Source organism: Gopherus evgoodei, chromosome 9, assembly GCF_007399415.2.
Source record: "Gopherus evgoodei ecotype Sinaloan lineage chromosome 9, rGopEvg1_v1.p, whole genome shotgun sequence".
Lineage (NCBI taxonomy): Eukaryota > Metazoa > Chordata > Testudines > Testudinidae > Gopherus > Gopherus evgoodei.
In genome coordinates, this window is record NC_044330.1 from 48,714,124 (window position 1) to 48,738,252 (window position 24,129).

Genomic DNA, 24,129 nt, shown 5'->3' on the forward strand with positions numbered 1-24,129 from the left:
CCAAATTAGAAAAGTTTTCAAAATAAATCCTTCTCCAAATTAGCCAGGGAAACCAAGCTAGCAACATTGTTTAAACACATTTCCAATCACAGCCATGGATGTTGTCTGTCTCCAGATTTTCATGGAACTGTATAATTGACAAGAACTGAGCAAACACCCATCCTCTGACACCACGTGTGCCTCCTTAACCACCCTGCCAATTACCAAGGCACCTCTCCTGGACCATAATGCGAATTGGTGTAAAAAAAATAAATCTAATGTGCATTTGAGGACCACAAGTGAGATCACAATATGAAAAAGGCTTGAAGAGCACAGAAATCATGCAGGTAACAGTGTTAGCGTTCCAGTGATTAACTCCAGCTTCTACTGAAGGACAACTTCGTACACTCATCTAACTTCATGCTAAAGATCTTTACTAGGGACATGCTCTCACATGTAAGACTTGTACTTGTTTACTTTCAGCTACAGTGAGCCTCAAGAAACATTTAACAGGCCTACTTCAGCTTTAATCATGTTGAAGAGAGGAGAAAATATGGTTAGGAAAGTTGTTATATTCTGCACTGAATTACCTGGCCTTTGTAGGAAAGTTCTGACTGAGGTCTTTCATGACCATCAAAGCATCCACAGTGGGAGCAGCCAGGATGCGAGCAGCGGTTTGAAAACTTAGATCTAAAAATGAGAATAGTTAAGTCAAGGATCGTAAACTAAACATAGTAATGCATTTAGTGGAAAACCAACTTAATTCATACAATTGCCATCTTCACGTCACACAAGGACTTGGGATACAAACATTTCAGAGGATGATCTGTTACGTGTGGAAATCTTCAAAGCTTAAATTTTCTGTCTGTCCCTATTAGGTGCTCACTTTGGTCTTCTTTCTGATCTATAGCCTTTAGTAGCCAACCTTGTGTAAATGGTTTCCTGAAACTGAAAGCCTGTATTGTCTCTGCAGACAGCGCCAAGAATTCTAGTTCACCACAGATATGAGGAGCCTTGGCTGGCTCTGGCTAAATAAATCTACTTTGGGGTCTAGGTGCTTGCTTCATGGATATAGGACCCCTACAAAAAGGCCTTACAATGACATGATTTAAGTAGATATTTAATTGAATATTTCTCATTATCATTTTGCTGTAACTTTCTGAAATAGTTAATGATTTCAGTTCTTCTCCAGGAGCATTAGTAGAGCAGGTTCTGTGCAACTAGAATATTGTACATGCAATAGCCATAACTATTTCTTTTTCAGGGGCCGTCAGCATCCCTCTCACAGGGCTGTTTAACAAACTACAACTATTCTTGGGACTGAAACACAGAGCAGAATATGGAAAGCTTTTGAAATATGGATTGAACAATGAAAAGTTCACTCGATGTCTTTTGCAGGAACTCTAAATTAGTTTATATTTTGCGGCAGCAGAAGAAAGGAAAAATGGTGACTATAAAGAAAAAAAACTGAGTTGAAAAGCCCGGGAAACATTTATGCTACGATAACAAGGTGTTTGCATTTGGCTGCATTGGTGGTATTTTTATTTATTTTTCTCTTTTTTAAACTTAAAACTATTGACTTGGTAACTTTTACAATATGACAGCACCATAAATATACAGGATTTCTGCTGACCACAATGAAAACTGAGAGCAGTGCTAAGAAACTGGCAGGATTGGAGTCCTACATTCACTCCTTCCTATGAGTTATCTATATTCCTCCATAGAAAAGAGACTATAATGGGAATTGAGGGTACTTCATTCACATCACATAGGAATGAGCCCTTAGGCCCCAATCCTGCAAACACTATGGACATACTTAATTCTACCTATGGGAGTAGTCCCATTGTAGACAGTAGGATTACTTACATTAGTAAAGTTAAATAAATGCCTAAGCAGTGGCAGCATCAGGGCCTTCAAGGGTCAAGTTGTCCAAGGTGAAGGCAAAGAAACATAGGTGCTGGAACTAGAGGTGCTGCCACATCCTCTGGCTTGAAAGGGTTTCCATCATATACAGGGTTTACAGTTTGGCTCTCAGCACCCCTACTATAAAAATTGTTCCAGCACCCCTGCCTCAGGATCAACATCATCTTGAGTTTAGTCCTTCAGTGGCTTGGAGAAAACAGAACCTTCTGAGGTAGGTTGGGGCCATGACAAAACATATAATTCAATTTTTCTCACTTTCTTTTCTATACTTTGCAGGTACTATAAGCTGGCACCCTACACTTTCAGAAGATATGCCAGGGTACTGAACATCAAGAGTGTTTGAGTACCAACAATGTAGTCATTGTGTAGAAGGAAAACTTTATGGATCCCTTGGTTCAGTGGTCTCCAACCTCTTCTGGGTGGCGAGCTCCGGACGACGACCCACCGAGGACCATGGCTGGTGGACAAGCATCCACCGAAATGCCGCTGAGAAGCAGCAACGTCAAGAGGCATCGGCGCCGAAATGCCACTGAAAATCAGCGGCATTTCGGCAGTGACGCCTCTTGGCGACTCCGCTTTTCAGCGGCATTTCAACGGATGCTTGTCTGCCAGCCAGTACGCAGGCGCACATAGATGCCCCGGCGGGCGCCATGCTGCCCGCGGACACCACGTTTGGGACCACTGCCTTAGTTGGTATGGAAACTTACTAAAACTATTTCTATTACTACTTCCCAAGAAGGTTTAGATTGAAAGCTACTGGACAGTCTAGGAATTTAGTTAAGGTCTCCCTTGAGAATACCCTCCTATAAGCAAATATCACTTTCAAGGAGAGACCATGCAAGGGACATATTTCTACCTAAATTTAATTTCAGTACAACTAGGAAGAAGCTTTTCCACATATAAAATTACCTTGTAACTGCCATACTTTTAAAGGTGCCATTTCATTGGTACTTTCAATAAGATGCTTTCTAAGCTCCTTCAGTTCTTCCTTCAAGTCAGGATGCAACTGCCTGAAAGAAAAAAAAAACAGACCTTCCTTAGTGCCAGATCAGCAAAACTGTAGTTAATCCAAAGAAATTAGCACACCAAAAATGTCTGCATCTGCTATTACACATAGTTTCTGCTCTCTTATGGCCTTTAGGCTATTTAAGTGCATTGCTAAAATTCTTCAACTTTAACTGCCTACATAGGTTTGGGGTTTATTTAGTTATTTTTGCAAAAACAAAGAAAGTGCTGTGCCATGCTACAACAGATTTTTACCAAAAGAATGTCTTACCTTAGCTTTCCAAAGAGAAATCCTTGCACTTCATCAATAGGGTCATTTTCACCTATCATTGTAGCATTCACCTCCATACCTATAAATACAAAGCAACTATACTATTATAGCACTATTCAGATGGTAGTTTCTTACATATATTCTTTGGTTAGTTTTACATAATAGCAGTAAAAAGTGATGATGAATACTTACTTTGAGATCTACAAATGAGTGATGTGTACTTTACAAAAAGTGGCTAAACAGTGTCATCTCCATATTTTACAGACGGGGCAAACGTGGACAACTGAGGAGTGACAGCCCATGGTCATAGGGCAAGTCACTGTGAATACTGGAAATAGAAGCCAGTTCTTGTGACACCCAGCCCCATGATCAGTTCACTGGACCACAGCTGCCATGCCTATCTAGCAAACATTAAAAAATTAAACCAGCTAAAAACAGGATGCTGTATTTGCCACCAAATACAAGAAACAGAGGTGCAGAAGTGAATCTGAAAATTATACTCCTCTTCCCAAGGGATGTTAAGAACTCCAATGGAGAGCACAGCCTTTGTGTTAACTGTAGAGATGACTCAGCAATAGTAGGAAGAAAAGAGGGGTTGGATCAAAAAAGGAAAAATAGAGGAATAGTGGAATTCGCTAGGGTAGGAAGATTTTTCAGTGTAACATAGATATGTCAACGTTACAACATACTCTATTATTTATTATTAATGAAAAATAATGTGTATATATTGACTAACGCAAAAGGATCTTCCCATCGACTCAGTTTTATCCAGAATGAGGGCGTTTTCTTACAAAGAAAGAAAGAAAGAAAGAGTTTCCCTCCTGTGTGGTTGTGAAAACAGCTTCTATTCCATAAACCAATACACAAAGTCTTGCTGAAGTTGTAATGATACATTAATGAAATAACTCACACATTAATGCAATAATAATAAAAGCTTCCTAATTTGAAATTAATCGGATGCTCCAATATGCAAATTATTCTCAAAATGATAATTAACGAGAAATTTAGGCTAAAAAAAGGCATTTGAATAAAGTCTCCTCAATCTCGAATAATGTGAGGGATAATTTTTGTACACTGCAAAGCATTTTACTGTAAGAGTCTCACAGAGAATATTGACAAAGTAAAGAGTAACGAACACCAGAGTTACCAACTGACCCATCAACCACATACTTCATTTGGAACCAAAAGTACACAATCAGGCAGCAGCAGAGACCAAACAAAAGAAGATGACGGTGGGAGTATGGCAAATATAGCAGAGTCCTGTGTTAAATGTAAACTACTCAAAAAGTAAAGGGGAAGCTTAAAAGAAGATGTGACAAGGTAGGGAAACTGATTCTGTGTTTATTTCATTTAAATTAAGCTGGCTAAAAGCAGCATTTTTCTTCTGCGTAGTGAAGTTTTAAAGTTGTATTATGTCAATGTTCAGTTGTAAACATTGGAAAGAACAACCATAATGTTTTGTTCACAGTTATGAACATTTCAGAGTTAAGAACAACCTCCATTCTTGAGGTGTTCGTTAAGACTATGGTTCTACTGTATTTAGAAAAAGGTCACCCTGCACACTCTAAAACATCTTGCATGAAGTGTAAGTTTTGTTCTACTCAATAATGATCTACATTTACTTTGGATGAAAGGAAATGTATTTAAATACACTATGGGTACGTCTACACTACGGGATTATTCCGATTTTACATAAACCGGTTTTATAAAACAGATTGTATAAAGTTGAGTGCATGCGTCCACACTAAGCACATTAATTTGGCGGTGTGCGTCCATGGTCCGAGGCTAACGTCGATTTCTGGAGTGTTGCACTGTGGGTAGCTATCCATAACTATCCCATAGTTCCCGCAGTCTCCCTCGCCTCTTAGAATTCTGGGTTGAGAGCCCAGTGGCTGATGGGGCAAAAATCATTGTCGTGCATGTTCTGGGTAAATGTCGTCAGTCATTCCTTCCTCCGGGAAAGCAATGGCAGACAATCATTTCACGCCCTTTTTCCCTGGATTGCCCTGGCAGACGCCATAGCACGGCAACTATGGAGCCCGTTCGGCTTCTTTTTTTTTTTTTTTTTTTTTTTTTTTTTTTTTTTAACAGTCACCGTATGTGTACTTGATGCCACGGACAGAGGCGATACTCCAACGCTACACAGCAGCATTAATTTGCTTTTGCATGAAAGCAGAGATGGTTACCAGTCGTTCTGTACCGTCTGCTGCCAGTGTAATTTGGCAATGAGATGACGGTTATATCCTTCTGTGCTGTCTGCTGCTATCATGGGTGCCCCTGGCTGAGATCGGCCGGGGGCGCAAAAGCAAAACTGGGAATGACTCCCCGAGTCAATCTCTCCTTTATGGTTTCTAAAAAAAAGTGAGTCAGTCCTGCCTAGAATATGGGGCAAATGTACTAGAGAAGCAGTGTATCAGAGAGTACAGCTCCTCTGTGTCAGATCCTGCAGAAATGATGAGCTACATGCCATTCACGGGGGGTGCCCCTGCAACAACCCCACCCATTGCTTCCCTCCTCCCCCAACCTTCCTGGGCTACCATGGCAGTGTCCCCCACATTTGTATCATGAAGTAATAAAGAATGCAGGAATAAGAAACACTGAGTTTTTAGTGACATAAAATGAGGGGGAGGCAGCCTCCTGGTGCTATGATAGTCCAGGCAGGACATTAAGCAGTGTGGGGGAGAGCAGCCCAGCATCCCACTGCTATGATAGTCCAGGCAGCACAGAATCTCTTCTTTTCACATGAAAGGGAGGGGGCTGATTGAAGCTCAGCCCCCAGTTGCTATGATGAAGACAGTTACCAGCCGTTCTGTACCATCTACTGGGAATGACCGGGAGTCATTCCTATTTTCACCCAGGCGCCCCTGGCCAGCCTCACCTAAAGCCAGCCAGGAGCACTCACGGGTTGATAAGAAGGATGGTTACCAGTTCTACTGCACCGTCTGCCACCGGGGAAGGGAGACAAGCGTATACTTCTCTTCACTGCTGCAGCATCGCATCTACCAGCAGCATTTAGTAGACATAGGGTGACACTGAAAGAAGTCAAGAAATGATTTCTTTCCCTTTTCTTTCACGTGGGGAGTAAATTGACGAGCTATTCCCTAAACCACGCCGGACAATGTGTTTGAACCTACAGGCATTGGGAGCTCAGCCAAGAATGCAAATACTTTTCGGAGACTGCTGGGGACTGTGGGATAGCTGGAGTCCTCAGTACCCCCTCCCTCCCTCCATGAGCGTCCATTTGAGTCTCTGGCTTCCCGTTATGCTTGTCACGCAGCACTGTGTAGCCTGTAGATTTTTTTTTTCAAACGCTTTGGCATTTCGTCTTCTGTAACGGAGCTGTGATAGAACAGATTTGTCTCCCCATACAGCAATCAGATTCAGTATCTCCCGTACGGTCCATGCTGGAGCTCTTTTTGGATTTGGGACTGCATTGCCACCTGTGCTGATCAGAGCTCCACGCTGGGCAAACAGTAAATGAAAATCAAAATTTCGCGGGGCTTTTCCTGTTTACCTGGCCACTGCATCCGAGCTGAGATTGCTGTCTAGAGCAGTCACAGTGGTGCACTGTGGGATACCGCTCGGAGGCCAATACCGGCGATTTGCGGCCACACTAACCCTAATCCGATATGGTAATACTGATTTTAGCGCTACTCCTCTCGTCGGGGAGGAGTACAGAAACCGATTTAAAGAGCCCTTTATATCGATATAAAGGGCCTCGTAGTGTGGAAGGGTACAGCGTTAAATCGGTTTAACGCTGCTAAAATCGGTTTAAACGAGTAGTGTAGACCAGGCCTATGGCTACTGCTATCTTTCTACTGAGTTTACCACCTGTAGCGGGGTAGTTACCCATTCCTGCCCTCTAGGGCTTGAAACAGCCCAGGAGAGGGCTGTGGCTGGGGCAAGAAGCCTGAGCTGATTGGGGAAAATAGGCTCAGCTGTGGCAATGCCCCAATCAGTCCCAGCTGGCCCCTATAAGAGGCTGTGAGCCAGAAGCCCAGTCAGTCTCTGTCTGCTTGTAGAGGGAGAAGGGCCTGGCTGCAGGGACTTAAGCAAGACACCCAGATTGGGAGCAGGGCTGGGGAAGGGCCAGAGGAGCTGGGAGCTCCAGCCTGGAAAGCCCCAGGCTGCAGGCCTGACTATAGGCCAAACAGGTGTAGGGTTGCAATGGGGCAGTCCATGGGCAGGCAGAGGCAGCAGGTCTGAACCTCTTTGCCTGTGATGAGTGGCTTATATTGCAGTCTGCCCCAGTGAACAGGGGCTAGATGCAGACTGGACAGTAGCCAAGACTGAGGTGAAGTGGGGATAGTGGGTGGGGGTTCCCCTGGGAAGGGGAGACCCAGAACTGTAGGTGGACTGCCAGGGGGCAGCACCCAGTTAAAGGGGCACCGGGTTCCTGGGAGGGATAGGGAAGCCAGCAGTGGTGGTGAGACACTGGCCTGAAGAGGGTGCTCTGGAGGCTGGATGCTAATTCCTGAGGACAACCAGCAGGAGCTGCTGCCAGGTGAGTCTGCGCCCGGTTACACTGCCATATAGGCTGAAACAGTATCATAGTTAGTTTATATGTGATCAAGTCAATGTTAATATTTTAAAACAGATTAGAAGAGCAGGACTTGCTTTTGATAGAAGCTATTTCTTTTTAAAAATCCAGAAGTATATGATGTCTGCTAAATGGACACAAAGAAAAAATTGTTAAATGCATGTAAAATACATATATACCCATGAACTCAACTAATATGCAGTTTAGCCAGTCTGTATCAGATTTCCAGAAATGGGGATTGCCCCTATTCTTGCTCCAGAGATGGTAGGAGGGGGAAAACTAATTTTAAATATTTTAGTCTCCATCTCCCTGTATGGCTTGGAACGCTGATGGAGGAACCATACTATTCTCTGGAGAGGGGAAGGAAAAAGTAATGCCTTGGTGGTGAACAATAGTAATCATCCTAATTAAAGAATGGCATCAATATGCTCAGAGTAAACCTGCCCCCAAAATTAGAGGATGACGACACCACGGAGAGTAGGAAGGAAGAGATTGTGGCTCTTCAGAGCTCAGGCAGGGAAGAAGAGCACCGTCTCCTGCTCTCAGGGAGAAACTATTCATGTGAAAAAAATATGAAACCACATTATTATAACTCAAATTATTTGTATATACAATTCTTATTTTAAGTAGGAATTTACCTTTCACCTGGGTATCATCCTTGGCCTTATATTCTGTGCTTTTAATAGCCAGTTCCACACCATAGCCTGACAGGTAGACTTTTTCTTTACTTGGATTCTGGAAGAAAAGGTTAAAAAACCAAACCAACAGCACATAGCATGTTGTTGTATGGATATACAACACACTAAGATAGTGTTTCCCATAGCAAAATAGCTTGTATTGCCACATATTTAAAGCGGTTAGAGTTACAGAGCATGAATGTCTGTCATTTTAGCATTCAGACACAACTTGCACAGTATAAAATACATAAGTAGCCGCCCCAGGATGAATTATTTTGCAGGAGTACAACATAACTGTTTAATGTCTTATTCCTACTAGGCTCTTTGCAGTTAGTCTAGCTGAAGAGGAGGACAAAGAATCACAGGAAAGAGCAGATCACACTAGGGCTGGTGAATGGTCCTGTGATGGAATTCCTGACTGTGTCCAAAACAAAGCTTGTGAATACTGAATAGACCCAAACAAAAAAATGATGCTGCATAAGCCAGTATTGGAACCAACTTTAGATGGATACATTTCTTTAATCAAAATGAACAGCAGGGAAAAAAGTGCTTCTTTTTTGCTGAGAAGCAAGGGAATGAAAATACTCCAGCCTCCAGCATTCACTGAATGGTAAAAATAAATCAAACCAATTAACACTTCAGGACAGGAGATCATATATTTGTTTCATGATTTTTAAGATGACACCTCTGAGCAATTCATAAGTCTTAACAGCATATTCTAATCAAATGGCTATTCTAACCAAGGTCCAGAATTAAGCATTTTATGCAAATAATGGGAACTGTGTCACATGAAATTGTGTTCTTTTTGAAAAGAAGAGGGTGGTATACATCCTTATTCGTTTTGCTATGTCTCACCGAAAGTACAAATATCACTAAAGCTGAGCCAATTGATGCCTTTTCACATATAGCAAATTTGGCTGTCAGCCCAAGTACTACATTCATGGTTTTTTATCAACACTATCACACCATCAGGAATAGAAACGAAACAGTTCAAAACTCTTGTAAGCCACTAACATGTACAGTTAAACATCCGTTCTACAACTATTCCTTTTGAGCTCCAGTATAGAAAGTAAATTGAGGGTGTCTCCCCTTCCCCCCCCCGCCCAGATTGATGGGATGGAGGGAGAACCAAAGCAGATCACAGTAGGACTGGTGAATGGTTCAGCAATTGAATTCAATCCTATTCCAAATAAAAGGAATAGCCTCCATTTGGAAAATACCTCTCACTCTTTACCCACCTAGCTTATGCTACAAATGTTTTGTGCTTCACCACACCCATGCAAATACTGGATAATAAAAGGAACTCTCTCAGACATTTAAATGATGCAAGTAATTTTCACAATTTGATTGTATACATGTCAGAATACAGAAATGCAGTCTGAATATTCCGTTTAATGCAAAGAAAATATTCCTATAACAGGAAATATGGGCCCAGATTTTTCAAAACAGATGCCTAAAATCACAGGTGCCTACAGCCAGATTCACACCACTCATTTAAGTATCTAAGTGTTGATGTCGGAGCCTCACCTTAGGCATCCATTTTTTAAAGTCTTAGCAAGAAGTTCTTCCTAATTCCAAACAAATTGGTTCAAAATAGTATCAGTACTTACAGCAACATAGTGTCTGAGGATGTAAGTGATGTCTCCTGCGCTGGCTTTCGAAACAAGCAGATTGTGGAATTTGGAAAACTCCTCAGTGCCAATCTCAGCATACAGTATGACAACAGGACTTTCTGGGTTTGAGAGGGGGAATCTGTGATCTCCTCTGAACAAAAATGGCTTCAGCCTAAGAACAAACATCAAGAATGTGGTGGTTTTAACATACACTTGAAAGAGGAAACTGAGCAAGATGCATCCAAATCTCTTTTCCCTCCCTGTGTAACTGTCAGGTGTTTCTTCACCAAGGACAAGGTCTCAGACTATTGCTATTCATTATTAAGCTTGTCAGTCATTCGTCTGTGGTGGCAAAACTTTGATAAAATGGAAAGAGGGCTCCAAAGGTTTAACCATAAAACTGGATGGGTGAAGGTTGGAAAGCACCTAACCATGATCCTTATATAAATGAGCAACAACTTGCTTAATGTTTTCAATAAACTCTATTGGGGCATAAGTCTTATATCTAAAATAAAATAAGCTAAACACAACAGACATTAAGGAGACATTGCCAGCCTCCTATAGGTTTAGTTTTCCTGTTCTGTATTCTTGTGTATTTTTTCCTCCTTTTCAAATCTTGCCCAATATAAGGTTCAAAATATTCCCAAATGGGATTTACCAACAGAATGCATCTGCAGTGCATGAACCAGAAGTAAAAGATGCCAACCTTTATATTTACAATAAATCAAGCTGCAAAACAGAGAGGAATCTGAAGGCAAATTGTAGTAGATTATATTTTGTAAAGTCTCTCACTTCAGTTTTGTTACCAGGATTTACTGCCAATTTCAACTTAATTATTTCCTTCATAATCCTGTTAGTTATGATGGAAAACTTAAGATTACTATTGTGTGTCATTTTAATTAATAATATCTGAATGAAAATCTGAGACGCAGGTATTTGTCAGCATAAGACCTTAGTTTTTGTTGTCCTAAATTTAAAACGTGCAACACTTACAACAGAACCACTCTCAGAAATGGTTTGTAAGCATTCTGCTGTCCAGAATTTTACTGTCCACAGAAAATAATATGGTAGCACTGACTCTAGTATTTATAGTACAAATATCTAAATTTCAAGTATTTTACATGTTCAAAGGATTAGTGTCTTACTATACTAACACATCAATGACCTAGGAACACATGAACCACATCTAGATTCTGGAGTGGTTGGAGAGTTCATGGTCCTCCACAGTTAGCAGAGACAAGTTGCAGCGTAGGGCTTACTAAATGTGGAAACTTTCTGTCAAGGCAGTTCTCTAGTTGCTGCTTAAAGCATGGCTCTTTGTGTTTGTCCTCATACTACACAGATGTGACCACTGGTATGCATCTACTCCACTATCCTTCCTCCAACACAGTCAGCACCATAGTGAAGAGGAAGATATGAACCCTCATAATGGATAGTTATGCAGTCAGGATTACCTGGGGGAAGTTTCTACCTAACCTCAGGCAGTTTTTGTCCAAAACATTATCTCATACATTTTTTTGTACTGTCAGCAATCTACTCCACAATCGATTAATCTGGAGCAACATTCAGGCAGACCCTGTGTAGTAACATTGTGCAGTCCAACCACGTTCCCTTTAAGACAAATTCGGTCCAGCAATCCAAATAAAGAATCCTCTGTTTATTATACCCAAATCCTGTTCCTTCTCTCATGAGGGACACTATACCTTTTATACTCATTAATTTAACTGTGGCTCTTCTGATTATTCATATTAAATGAATAATTACTGTTTTTAATCCTAAAATGCTTGCCCCCAATAATATCCAGCAGCAGCAAATTCCAAAGATTAATAATAATGTTAAACAGTCAACTGTCACATGGGAGTGGGAAAGCAGCTGACTCCAATTAAGCAGTCCTCTCAGAGGCTACTGGGAGTGGGAGGGGTCTGGCCCTATATAAATCAGGCCCAGCTCATTCCAAGGAGAAAGATGAAAGAAGCAACTCTCAAGAAGATGGAGGAGGAAGGAGAAAGGAAAAAGTCTGGAGCGGGAGCCACCTTGGGATAACAATTCTGAGTTTAGGGAGAATGAAGCACCAACTGCAGCCTACCTCCCTAGAAAACTTGGACTCTCTCTAGAGGTAAGAGAACTATGGGGAAACAGCACTAAAAGCTTTCAATGTAGATGAGGATAAAATAAAACTTTTATAAAAAAAAAGTGGATTACTACAACATTTTCTCTGGCTCTATATTCCCTCCCCCCCTTACATACCTCCTTCCTCCACTCCCCCTTTTTCTGTGGTGGTTATATCATCCTGGTCCACCAGAAATAGCTTGGTGACAAATGCATTTTGGAGGAGTGGGAGAGGAACTACCAGTTTCAGATGTGTGCCCTTTTATTTTTGATGAGTTTCCCTTTGCTCTTATTTTAAGAAAAAGAGAAACAGGAGCATCTGACTGACCTCTTCTTAACCATTCATTAACTTTTATATCTTTATTATGTCAGCTCTTCCTTTTAAAAAAAAATGGCAACAAACTCTTTACATGGACACATTTCTAAGAATTACTGCTGCTCTTCTACAGACCTTTTTCTACTTCTTCTAGTTCCTTTTGGAACATCCTTGCTTTATGGTACAATTTTTGAGAGTGAGAAAGATAAGAGACAATCATTCCTGACTGGCTTGACACCAAAGAATAAATTGCAAATGTGTGTTTACTACTCTGCCTCAGAAAGGGCAAATACAGACTGGAAACAGAGTATGCAGAAAGTAGGAATTCAATAAAATTTCCCCCCCCCTTAATAAGTCTAACAAAGCTACAGTTTGGGCTAGATCTTGTATAAAAAGACTACCTTTCTGAAGCTGTTTGTAAAAGGATTTCAAGGGTGTCAAATTCACAAGTCTTCTTCCCATGCACAGCAAAAAATGAGTTACAACCCACTGGTGGAGGTTCGTCTGCTGCTATCTGTATTAAAACATCTGTGTTACAATATAGCTTGTAACATTTTCTTAGACCAAAAATAATAGAAATCACTACATTAAATTACAAAACGAAACTGAAAATAGGACTTTTAGGCAATAATAATACTGGGCTGCCAATCAAGGAGCTCAAGGTGATGTACAACTCCAATTATTAATGTAATTCAAAGCTACCTGCTACACAAACAAATGTTCTCTTTATTTTTTTAACACTGAATTTTCACAAATGGTATGGTTTGCAGAGGGTATTTACAATGATAGGGCTTTTTTCCCCAACTTCAAAATTGTTTTATTTTACATATGTAACTACACAGCACATTTTATGCACACCAGGAAATTCCTTATGCTTAAGCACCAAAAAGTCACTCTCTCTAAACAGAACATATCAAATAATTCAAGATAAAAGGAAAACCTCCTCAGAAAAGAACACAAGTCTGCTATTACTAAAATAAAGTACATTACAGAATGGTGCATATTTTATAACAAACTCTAAAATGTACTAGGTTTGTAAAATAAAGGTGCAAAGAATACAATTTCCATTAAAGGATTCTGATAACTCCATTTCCACGTGCATGGGGATAATATCTTTAGAGTCCCATAACAGAACTACTGAAGAACTAGTAAGTTTATGATGTCACAGATGCCATGGAAATGAAACCTGATTAACTACACAAATAGAAAAACTCTTTGATTAAGCAACAGAGAGTCTTATGGCACCTTTAAGACTAACACCCACAAAAGCTTATGCTCCAATACATCTGTTAGTCTTAAAGGTGCCACAGGACTCTGCTCCTTTCTACAGATCCAGACTAACACAGCTACCCCTCTGATACTCTTTGATTAAGGTTGCTAAGAGGTAACTACACACTCATCTATCCCTTTACTTACAAAGCCCAAATACTTAAAAAGGAATTAGATGCCAAAATCAAAAGAAAAAACAAACCAAAAAAGCCCCCTGGGTCACAGTTAAGTTTGTGTTGCGATAAAAATACACATTCTATATACTTGAGAATGAGTATTGTAAGAGATGTATCTTTGAGGCCTTGCAGAGAGACTTCTGGCAAAAAGCAAAACTTTTACTTTAGAAATATTAATGTAAATTAAGCAGCAATTTTTTTAGAAAGTTAAGCCATCTGAAAGAAGCTAAACAAGGTACAAACCCCCTTTCCCCCTCTTCAGGTCTCCATTAATCTTGCATCAAAATATTTAAAGTCATTTAATTACTTTCAAACCTCAAAATAACTTTGTTTTTCAAAACAAGCTAGGGTTTGACTATGACATGGAATGGAGGCCTTTATTAGTTTGAAAACAAGTGTCAAACTACTTCATCATTTTCATTATCTGAGCCACAAACTTAATATCTGTAGGTAGCTGAGGTAGCTACTTCCTTCCTGGATCCTATGAAACTGTCATTGGATGGCTTCCGTTGCTTTGTACTAACCTGCTGAAAGGCTTGAATCGTAGCAGAATAGGAACGTAAAGACAGGGAAAACTTCAACAAGTTCTGCTGCAGTGGTGACAGATTCTGGCAGGCTGCTTTCAGCATTGCATGGTAAGAGGAATAATTAGTACCTGCAAAGCCAGAGCACAAGCAATTAACTTCCATGTGAGACTATGGCAGAAGAGGGCCATTTAACTGTAAATCATGGGTTTTCACAATAATCTATACTATGAAAAGTGCTGGGGACCATTATGTAGTTAAAACCTGAAATAATAAGGGCCAATCTCATTAAACAATATGAAGCATTACTCCTGTTTTTGTTAAGAGCCTAGTTCTACAGTTGGATCTCCACTAAGTTCCATGTAACTTTAGATGCAACTGCAGGATCAGGGCCTAAACATGAGGAGTGTGGGAATATAGTTAAAAGTTGCTAGCTACTTACTATTTAAAAAATTACTTTTCCCAATAAACACAAGCAAAGAGAATACACCTCTACTCTGATATAACGCTGTCCTCAGGAGCCAAAAAATCTTACCCATTATAGATGAAACTGCATTGTATCAAACTTGCTTTGATTCGCCGGAGTGTGCAGCCCCCCACCCCCCCGAACACTGCTTTACCGCATTATATTCAAATGTGCGTTATTGGGTCGCATTATATCGGTGTAGAGGTGTATTTACAGTATTTTCTTGTCATGGCACAACCTGACAGATCAGTTTTAGCACAAACTGGCTTTAATCAACTGGCTGTTTGATTACCCTGTTCAGGTCACAGTTCCCATCACAATCTAAGTTATATAGATAGAGTTTATGTTCCATTTTTCTGTGATTGCATACACTGTAAAACATTTTGCTTATTTTTCATCTATGCTGATTAATATCAAGCAAGGAAAAGGATTTACAGAATCTTACCACCATGATCTGATGATCTAATATCTTGACTGGCTTCCACAAAAGTCCAGAATTTCTCTTGACCTTCTTCTGCTAAAAATTCACTGAACAGAGAGGGGGAGGGGGAAATCTTCAGGAGAACTTATTTTATGATATTTATCTCAAATTACAGTGCTTTATGAAACTGTTAGCTTTTACAGCACATTTAATCCCTAGCATAAGTCTACCCACACAAGAAAAACAAACATCATTACTAGAAAAGAAGCTAGAAATAGCAGGAATGCTGCAAGTAAGGTTGGCTGATGAAACTGTGTAAAGCAGTGATTCTCAACCAGGGTGTATGCATACCCCTGGGGGTAGGTACTCAACTCATCTCTTTCAGTGTTTCTCAGCCTGGGGGCTACAGAATGAGTTTAGGGGGACTGCAAGTGCAGGGTTGGCATTAGGGGGTGGCAAGCAGGGCAAATGTACAGGGCCCCACACCATAGAGGACCCTGTAAAGCTAAGTTAAACTCTTCAGCCACCATCTGGGGCTTGGGCTTCAGACAAGGTTCACAAGTTAAAAACATGCTCAAGTATCACACTGAAATGTAAATACAGTATTTATATTCCAATCGACTTTATAATTATGATAAAAAGTGAGTCAGCAATTTTTCAGTAATGGTGTCCTGTGACATTTTGTATTTTTATGTCTGATTTTTCTAAGTGAGCACTTTTTAAGTAAGGTGAAACTTGGGCTAACATCCTTGCACCGTTTCCTTCATCTTTTTTTATATCAAAATGCACTTGAATTAAACCCAACCTGTTAATCATTCAGCACATAATGTATGACACCTTTAATTCATTTACAGTAGAGACTGTATAGGTATACGAGCATATTTTCAAATCAGAACTACATGAGAATACATGGCATAGCTTCACTGCTCAGATGGGGAGGCAGGTGCTCTCTGGACACATTTGAGGCTGAATGCTACAGTTGGCAAGAGCCCAGAAATCAGAGGTACTGACAAGAGGGCTGCCTCAACTGGCTGGAGCTCTCTAATGATGAAGTGGGAAACAGTGCAGGGATGGATAATCTAGCTAGAAGAGCAGCAGTGGGAGTGATGTGGCATGGGGTACTGATGTTGTTCCCCTCTACTGTATACCAGCCTGTTAACATAGGCACAGGAAAAATGGGACATGAGAGGAGAACTGTGCATCAAATCCACAATACGGCGGGGCAGGGGGGACTGAATAAACAGTTCTAGACACAGCACATTAGTGCTTAATCTAGTTGCTAAGGTATGCTGACAAATACCATTTAATACTCTTCTAGGATTTACTATATTGTGTGTGTGATTTAGCCCACAAGCTAGCATTTTTATTCTTCTACGTTTCAGAGTTGTGAATTACAACTAACAGCCTGTATGCTTACCTTGCTTCCAGTAACAAAGGGGTTGACAACCACTTTGTAGTCAGGGACGTTGTCACTGCTTTAGAATCTGCCTTTGCTAGAGAAGAACTGAACCAGATTCCAAGAAGTGCAATAAAAATTCCCATTTTATAGAAAATGCCTACAAGGGGAAAAAAAAAATAAAGCAAGTTTGTCTCTGAAACATTAAATTTATAATGTTGGGGATTGTACAGAGTTCTAGTCTACCTAAAATTTAAAATTAAATGGCCAGAATTATGCAGGAAATCAGACTAGATCATAATACTCCCTCCTGGGCTTAAAATCCAAGAATTAAAGAATATTAGGAGACAAGAATTGTAAGATTAGATGCCTCCGCTGCAGTCAAAACTAAAACCATAGGAACACAAGGGCATGAGAACCATTTTTTTGCACATTTATTTCTAGATTCAAAGGTCAGAAGAGACCACTGGGATCACCTAGTCTGACCACCTGCATAAAATAGGCTACTGAACCTTCCCCAAAATAATTGCTGTTTGCACTACAGCAGGGTTCTCAAACGTGCTATAAAAATTCCATGGGCCACAACAACTGTTTATCTGCATGTAAAAGCCAGGCTGACATTCGGTGGTAGCAAGCAGGGCAACTGGCTAGGGCCCCACACAGCTAAGCTTCTCAGACTTCAGCTTGAGGCCTAGCTGGCAGGGCTCGGAGCACTGGGGCTTTGGCTTTCTGCCCTGGGCCCCAATGAGTCTATTGCTGGCCCTGCTTGGCGGACCCTCTGAAAACTGTTCACAGTTCCCCAGGGGTCTCAGACCCCTGGTTGAGAACTGCTGAACTACGACATATGTTTTAGAAACACTTCCAATCTTGATTTAAAAATTGTCAGTGATGGCAAATCCACCACAACTCTTGATAGATTGTTCCAGTGGTTAATTATCTTCAGTGCTAGAAACTTATGCTTCATTTCCTGTATAAATTTTGTCTAGCTCTAACTTCAAGCCACTGGATTTTGTTAGACTTCTGTCTGCTAGATTGAAGAGCCAAGTATTAAATTCCTCTTTCCCCATGTAGCTACTTATAGCCTGATCAGTTGATCCTTTAACTCTTTGTCTGTTTAGCTTGAGACTGTCACCATAAGGTATGTTTTCCAATCTTTAATCTTTCTTGTGGCTCTTCTTTGAACCCTCTCCAATTTAAAATCCTTCTTTAACTGTGGACAGCACAACTGGACATAGTATTCCAGTAGTTGTCATTACCAGGGCCAAATAGAAACTCAGCTTAACCTCCCTACCCTACTCAAGATTCCTGTTTATGCATCCAAGGACTACCTTAGCCCTTCTGGCTATAGTGTCTCACTGGAGGATCGTGGTGGATATTCATCTGCACATGGACTCCAAGTCTTTTCAGAGTCTCTATTTCCCAGAATAGAATCCCCCATCCTGTGAGTCAGAGCTACATTCTTTGTTCCTAGATGTATACATTTACATTTGGCCATATTAAAATGCACTGATTGTTTGCATCGAGAATACCAAGAGATCCAGAATGCTCTCAGATCTGTCCTCTTCATTATTTGCCACGCCCACCCACATCTGTGTAATCTACAAACTTCATCAGCGATATGTATGTTCTCCATGAGCTGGAAGAAATGTCAAATACCCTAAGGCCAAGTAATGACCCCTGCAGGACCCCACTATATACACAGCTGCTTCATGAGGATTCCCATTTACAATTACATTTGGAGACCTATCAGCCAGTTTTTAATCCATTTTTTGTGTACCATGTTTTGTATGCCAAGTAAAATGTCTTATGGGAGTCTAGGTATATTACATAAACATATTACCTTTATCAACCAGTTGAAATCTCATCAAATGCACAAAAAATAGTTTGATAGGCTCTATCTTCCATAAACCCGTGCTGATTGGCATTAATTGTATTACCCACTCTCATTCTTTGAGTCATGTATCAGCTCTAAATTTTTGCTACCCTCACATACAGTGTGCCCTACTACTAAGTTCCTGACTATTTATGGTGATTAAAAATCCCATACCCATTTCATAACTGTAGAGATTTATTGATAGTGGCCTGACCAAAGTCAGACTCTAGGGCAGGGGTAGGCAACCTATGGCACAGGTGCTGAAGGCAGCAAGCAAGCTGATTTACAGTGGCACTCATACTGCCTGGGTCACGGCCACCAGTCCAGGGGGCTCTGCATTTTAATTTAGTTTTAAATGAAGCTTCTTAAATATTTTTAAAACCTTATTTACTTTACATACAACAATAGTTTAGTTATATATTATAGACTTAGAGAAAGAGATCTTCTGAAAACGTTAAAATGTATTACTGGCACGCAAAACCTTAAATTAGAGTGAATAAATGAAGACTCGGCACACCACTTCTGAAAGGTTGCCAACCCCGGCTCTAGGATGATGGAAGCCAGATTAGATTAAATAGAAGGCCTTGCAGGTTCAGTTGGATTCAGTGGGTCCCTTCACTCAGGGATACTCTTTCCAAGGAGTCAAGAACCCTCAATTTGCTCTAGAGACTGACTTAAGGATGAGAGTCTTATGGACAAATAAACTAGGGACCCTAATGGAAGGCCGTGCTACAGTTGCCAAGACATGTGTCATGGACATGATGCCATTATATCCTCTTTTCCTCCCCATTTATTCACCATGTCGCAGCTAATGTTAACTTTCTTTTCCAAGATGACTAGGCCTTACCTCAAGTCTCAAATTCTTTGTCTCATTCTTCAGAAGCTCAAACTTCTAGGGCTCATTTACTAAACGCGACATGGGACCACCCCAACGCTGCTTACATCTTGGCTCTCACTCCTCTCCTCCTTTTGCAAATTTTAAATTTTGTTTTAATTAAAATGTGCCCACCCATAACTCTGGGCACATTACACTCCACCCACCTCTCAGAATGTCATTTCTGCATCTTTTTCATGCTGCTGTCTGCCAGTAACAGCTTTCCTTTTCCACTATGCCAAACCAGCTCACTCTGCTCTTTTAAAGTCACTTTTTTCCAGCTAACATTCCACAAATAACTAACCTCCCTCTGCTCTTACTTTATGTGATCTTTAACTTTGGTTAAATTAAAAGAAATAAACCCTTAGAATAAATGTGTCCTGCTCAACTGCATAATCACCGTATATGTTGCCCCTGGGAAATAGCCAAGTTGGCAGCATGTGAGATTGCTGCAGCACTTCACTTTGGGCTTTCTCCTCCCACACTGTAAACAGTCAACACTGTTGTTTAACCCCCTACTTTCATGGACTTTAACAGAAGCTGAGGATTCTCAATGTCTCACATGATGGGCCCTTCCTATCCCAAACCATTGCATACTGTTGCAGTGTACTGTTAAACAGATCTCATTCCAGTGATGACTGTGTGGAAACAATGCTTAAAATCTCAGTAAGGTCAACTCCTCCTTCCAAAGTCAATTTTAGTTCTGTGAAGTTTATTGTGTGGGAATCTTTTGAGTAGAACCTTGTATTTTAAGGTTTCATTTACTGCATATGTACAATTAAAGATCTCATGCCATTTGTTTTTTGGTCAGGTAGAGGCCTGCCCTCCTTTTCTTGAAATAAACATCCCTATCCCTCATCCCAGACCTCTTACTATAGTTTTGATATGTAACAGAAAAATAAACTATGTTCTGTCTAGTGAATATGTTGGCACGGCAGGAGACAAACTGTTATGGACAAAACAACCCCTGCTGTGGAGATGCACTACATGGCTAATAATAATTAAGACAATGCATGAACTATTCTGGTCAAAGGCTGACAGTAGAACTCCTAGGAAACCAATCAATCTGGTCAGAAATATGGGGGGTGGCCTGAGAACGATGAAGGGGCTGAGCTCCATGAATATGGTAACAGCATGAATGACTGAGACACAGACCATGTCATGGTCTCTGTGAGATAACTGAAAGGAGAATAGGCTAACCTCAGACACTAAAGTAGGTGTTTGTATCATTTTTAAATCTTCTTACTCTACTCTTTAATGCATAAATAGATAGCTTTATTAAAAACAACTGAACTGTACTGGAAATTCAACTTCCTCCTTAGAGAAAGCAGCAAAGAATCCTGTGGCACCTTATAGACTAACAGACGTTTTGGAGCATGAGCTTTCGTGGGTGAATACCCACTTCTTCAGATGCATGTGCATCTGAAGAAGTGGGTATTCACCCACAAAAGCTCATGCTCCAAAACGTCTGTTAGTCTATAAGGTGCCACAGGATTCTTTACTGCTTTTACAGATCCAGACTAACACAGCTACCCCTCTGTTCCTTAGAGAAAGATGCAAGCAGATACCCCATACCCAAGAGTCCTGTCAAGTTACAGAGGTCTGTGAACCTATGCACTATACTCTGGAATCTGTCTAGAAATCAGATCATCACAGGATTACACTCCCAGGAAAGGCTAATAGCCCCTCCCCCTGGGCAGCAAGTTAAAGACCAAAAGAAGGAACCGAGGTATTTCTTTAGAATTAATAACTAATAAGAGACTTATTCAAGGTTATGGGAACCCTAAAACATTGACAATACAAAGTAAGTCTCAGCAGCATTTAAATCAGTTCAGCAAGAGCTCAACCTGCCCCTTGCACAGACTGCTTTCCACACCTTCATGTAGGAAGCACAACCTCAAACAGATGTCTTTTGCAGCATGGCCTGAAGGTCACCAAATTCCAACTATTTTGGACTAAGGATCATTGATGTTATAGGTCTATATAGAACCCAGTTGGGGAAATCTTTATTAATGTGAATAAGCACATTAGTAAAATGGGCTGCTATTTATAGTCTGTTTTAGAATCTGTGGGAATGAAAAACAATATACACAAGTCAAATACGAACTGTGTGTGAAGCAAAATCTGGCATGGGAGAGTTTGTTCCTGTGAAGTCCACATTCTTAAGCATAGACCTGGCAGGATGTCAGCAGATTCCTCTCAAACCCTCATTCTGCAGCTTAGATAGAACACATTGGGCTAATATCAGGTATGCCATAGAGAGTTGGTGTTATGACCTATTCCTGAACACACTGCAAGAATAGCAAAGGCTGGGAGATAGCTGCAAGAGGCATCCTATAGAAGAACCAGGAGAAATTGACAGACACTGACACATAACAAAAGCTGCAAAATAAAAAGGGTATCCACATACAGGTATGTCACAATCACTCAAGGATACTGTTTAATTAGATATCATGTATTTGCTACTGTACACTTTCTCCATAACTTGTAGCTAGACTCCATGTATCCTGAGGCACAGCTGATGGGAAGAACGGGCTAGGAACCATCAGACTCCCTCATAACTGCTATTAAGCCTTCACAGTTTAGTCAAGACAACACAAACCCAGGTTTCTTTTCTGCATTGGACATCCATCACCACAGCTCCTCATTAAGTCTAGTAGAAACGGAGATCTGGATATTCACTTCAGTGACTGTATTTGTGTAAGTTCCAAAGGCACTAGTGAGACCACAAACCTAATAAATGAGGTGTCTGACTAGAACCACTACTTTGAACACAAATTATTTGCTTTAACAGGATGGAGATCCCGTCTAACAAATAACCTAGCACTTTTGAGCTCTAGATCCTAAAGAGTTTTACAAAAGTAAGCATCTCCATTTTGCAAATATTAAAACAGACGTTAAGTGACTTGTGCAAAGTCACACAATGAGCCACTGACAGTGTTGGAATTAGGACCCAGATGTTCTGACTCCTAGTCTAGTATCCAAATTTGTTTCCACACAGTGCATTTTAAAATCAAATATAAATGACCCGTGCTCCTCCTGTAAATCCTATTTTTTCCTTAATAATAAATGGGGAGATTTTCATACAGAAAGAGAAGGGAGATGCGTAACTCCAAATGAAAGTCAGTTGGAGTTAGATTGCTCAGCTCCTAGTGTGCGTTTGAAAATCTCCCCCAAATTGTTTCAAATATGTGAATAAAAAACAGGACAGCATTAGCATGGTTTGGAAACTAATATATTTCCACAGAAGCTAAAAATCTGTAACCACGTTAACAGTGTCATTGTACAAAATTGCCACTACAGGAAACTATGCTCTTTAGTTCATGTATCGTAACAGTAGCATAAAGGGCTGTTGGGGTGCAGAGCTACTCCCTCCCATAATGTGTTTTCTACACTACTGGGAATTTGTTCAAACAGGAATGAACTGTGATGTAATGCAATGCATGACTCACTGCAACCCCCTGAGCCCTAAGCCACGCTAGTATCATGTAGCACTTCACATCCTCTATATGCAAACAGACACGGCTTGCACAGGTAATGCTCTCCCATTACAGCACAGTCCTTGTGCCAGACTCTTTGCTGGAGGGGCCCACTGATGCCAAGCTGAACAACAACAAGCACAACATTTGACAAACAACACAGAAAATGGTCAGCGGGAACCTGCGAGGTGTGAACCAGGCAAAGCCTGCCCCCCACAACTCCAGTCCATGCAGAAGGGCTGCAGGGACACAAGAGCTGTGACCTGTCAAACATCATGCTCCACCACAGACCTGCCCCGCCTCAGACACTGCCTCGGGTCTCCCTCCCGTGCCAAAGCTGGATCCCCTCTCCACGGGAACAGCAGGCTCCCCCTGTTTATCACCCCGGTCTCCAGAGAGAAGGAGCTGCCCCATATGGCCAGCGACAGCCTGAGGGACACGGACCGGCCGGCTCCGGGGGCGCCGAGGGGCCGCTTGTCCCAGTGCGAGACCCGCACTCCAGTGAAGGGCGCGAGCGCTGCCTAAAGCACCTGCTGTGCGAACGTCCCAAAGCCACAAGCCCCTGCGGTTACTGCACCTGTGAGCGGCCGCCACGCTCCCTTCCGGCTCCGGCCGCTGCCGCTTCTCCGGGTAGGTTCCTTCCGGGCAGCCTGCTTCCGCTTCCGCCCTGAGGCCGGACACATGGAGGAACGACTGCCATAGAGAGGAAGGGACCAGCGCTAGGGAGCAGCTAGAGCGTCGCCCGACAGCCATCTTGACTGTGACCAAGGGAAGGTGCTGCTCCTCCTAGCCTGAGCCAGTGACTGCGCGGGAGTCCAGACCACGAGGGAGGGAAGGAGTCTAGGAATGTTCAGGAAAACTGCTCCAAACGGAGACTCTCTGCCTGGACATGCCCCCCGAGTCCCACCCCAAAATGAGGGAGGCTTCGCCCTCCACCCCGCTTAAGTCAGCTCAGCTTGTGGCCAGCAGCGGCCCCCTCAAGTGTGCTGCCCTATGAGCCGCACTGTTGGAGTTGTCTAGTTTAGGTGCTCAGTTTAGACCCCTATAGTACAGCACAGCCTGCTTTGCTGAGCCGTGCCCCTCACAACTGCATGGGAACTTCATGGGAGCCCCGGTTGCACAGCATTTCTGAATATCAGGCAATAGGTGTCTAAAGATGGGCACTGAAATTAATATTTCTGAAAGTTTGCTCAGTGGGAATTTAGAGTGGCAGCCGTG

At 41.5% G+C, this 24,129-nt stretch overlaps 1 protein-coding gene across 3 annotated transcripts in view; it reads right to left on the reverse strand.

Annotated features, from left to right (window-relative positions):
• The window catches only part of UGGT1 (UDP-glucose glycoprotein glucosyltransferase 1), a 90,870-nt gene extending 67,311 nt beyond the window's left edge, over positions 1-23,559 (reverse strand). For 2 of the 3 annotated variants that reach the window (XM_030574785.1, XM_030574783.1), the window contains exons 1-10: positions 23,489-23,559; positions 16,707-16,845; positions 15,314-15,396; positions 14,403-14,533; positions 12,835-12,947; positions 10,006-10,180; positions 8,357-8,453; positions 3,179-3,257; positions 2,812-2,912; positions 570-669 (exon numbers count right to left, since the gene is read on the reverse strand). In XM_030574785.1, coding sequence (XP_030430645.1) covers positions 570-669; positions 2,812-2,912; positions 3,179-3,257; positions 8,357-8,453; positions 10,006-10,180; positions 12,835-12,947; positions 14,403-14,533; positions 15,314-15,396; positions 16,707-16,831 — 1,004 coding nt within the window. In that variant the 5' untranslated portion in view covers positions 16,832-16,845; positions 23,489-23,559. Of the gene's footprint in view, positions 1-569; positions 670-2,811; positions 2,913-3,178; positions 3,258-8,356; positions 8,454-10,005; positions 10,181-12,834; positions 12,948-14,402; positions 14,534-15,313; positions 15,397-16,706; positions 16,846-23,441 lie in introns of all 3 variants that reach the window. The other variant, XM_030574784.1, reaches the window with a different exon arrangement.
• Positions 23,560-24,129: the final 570 nt, after the last annotated feature.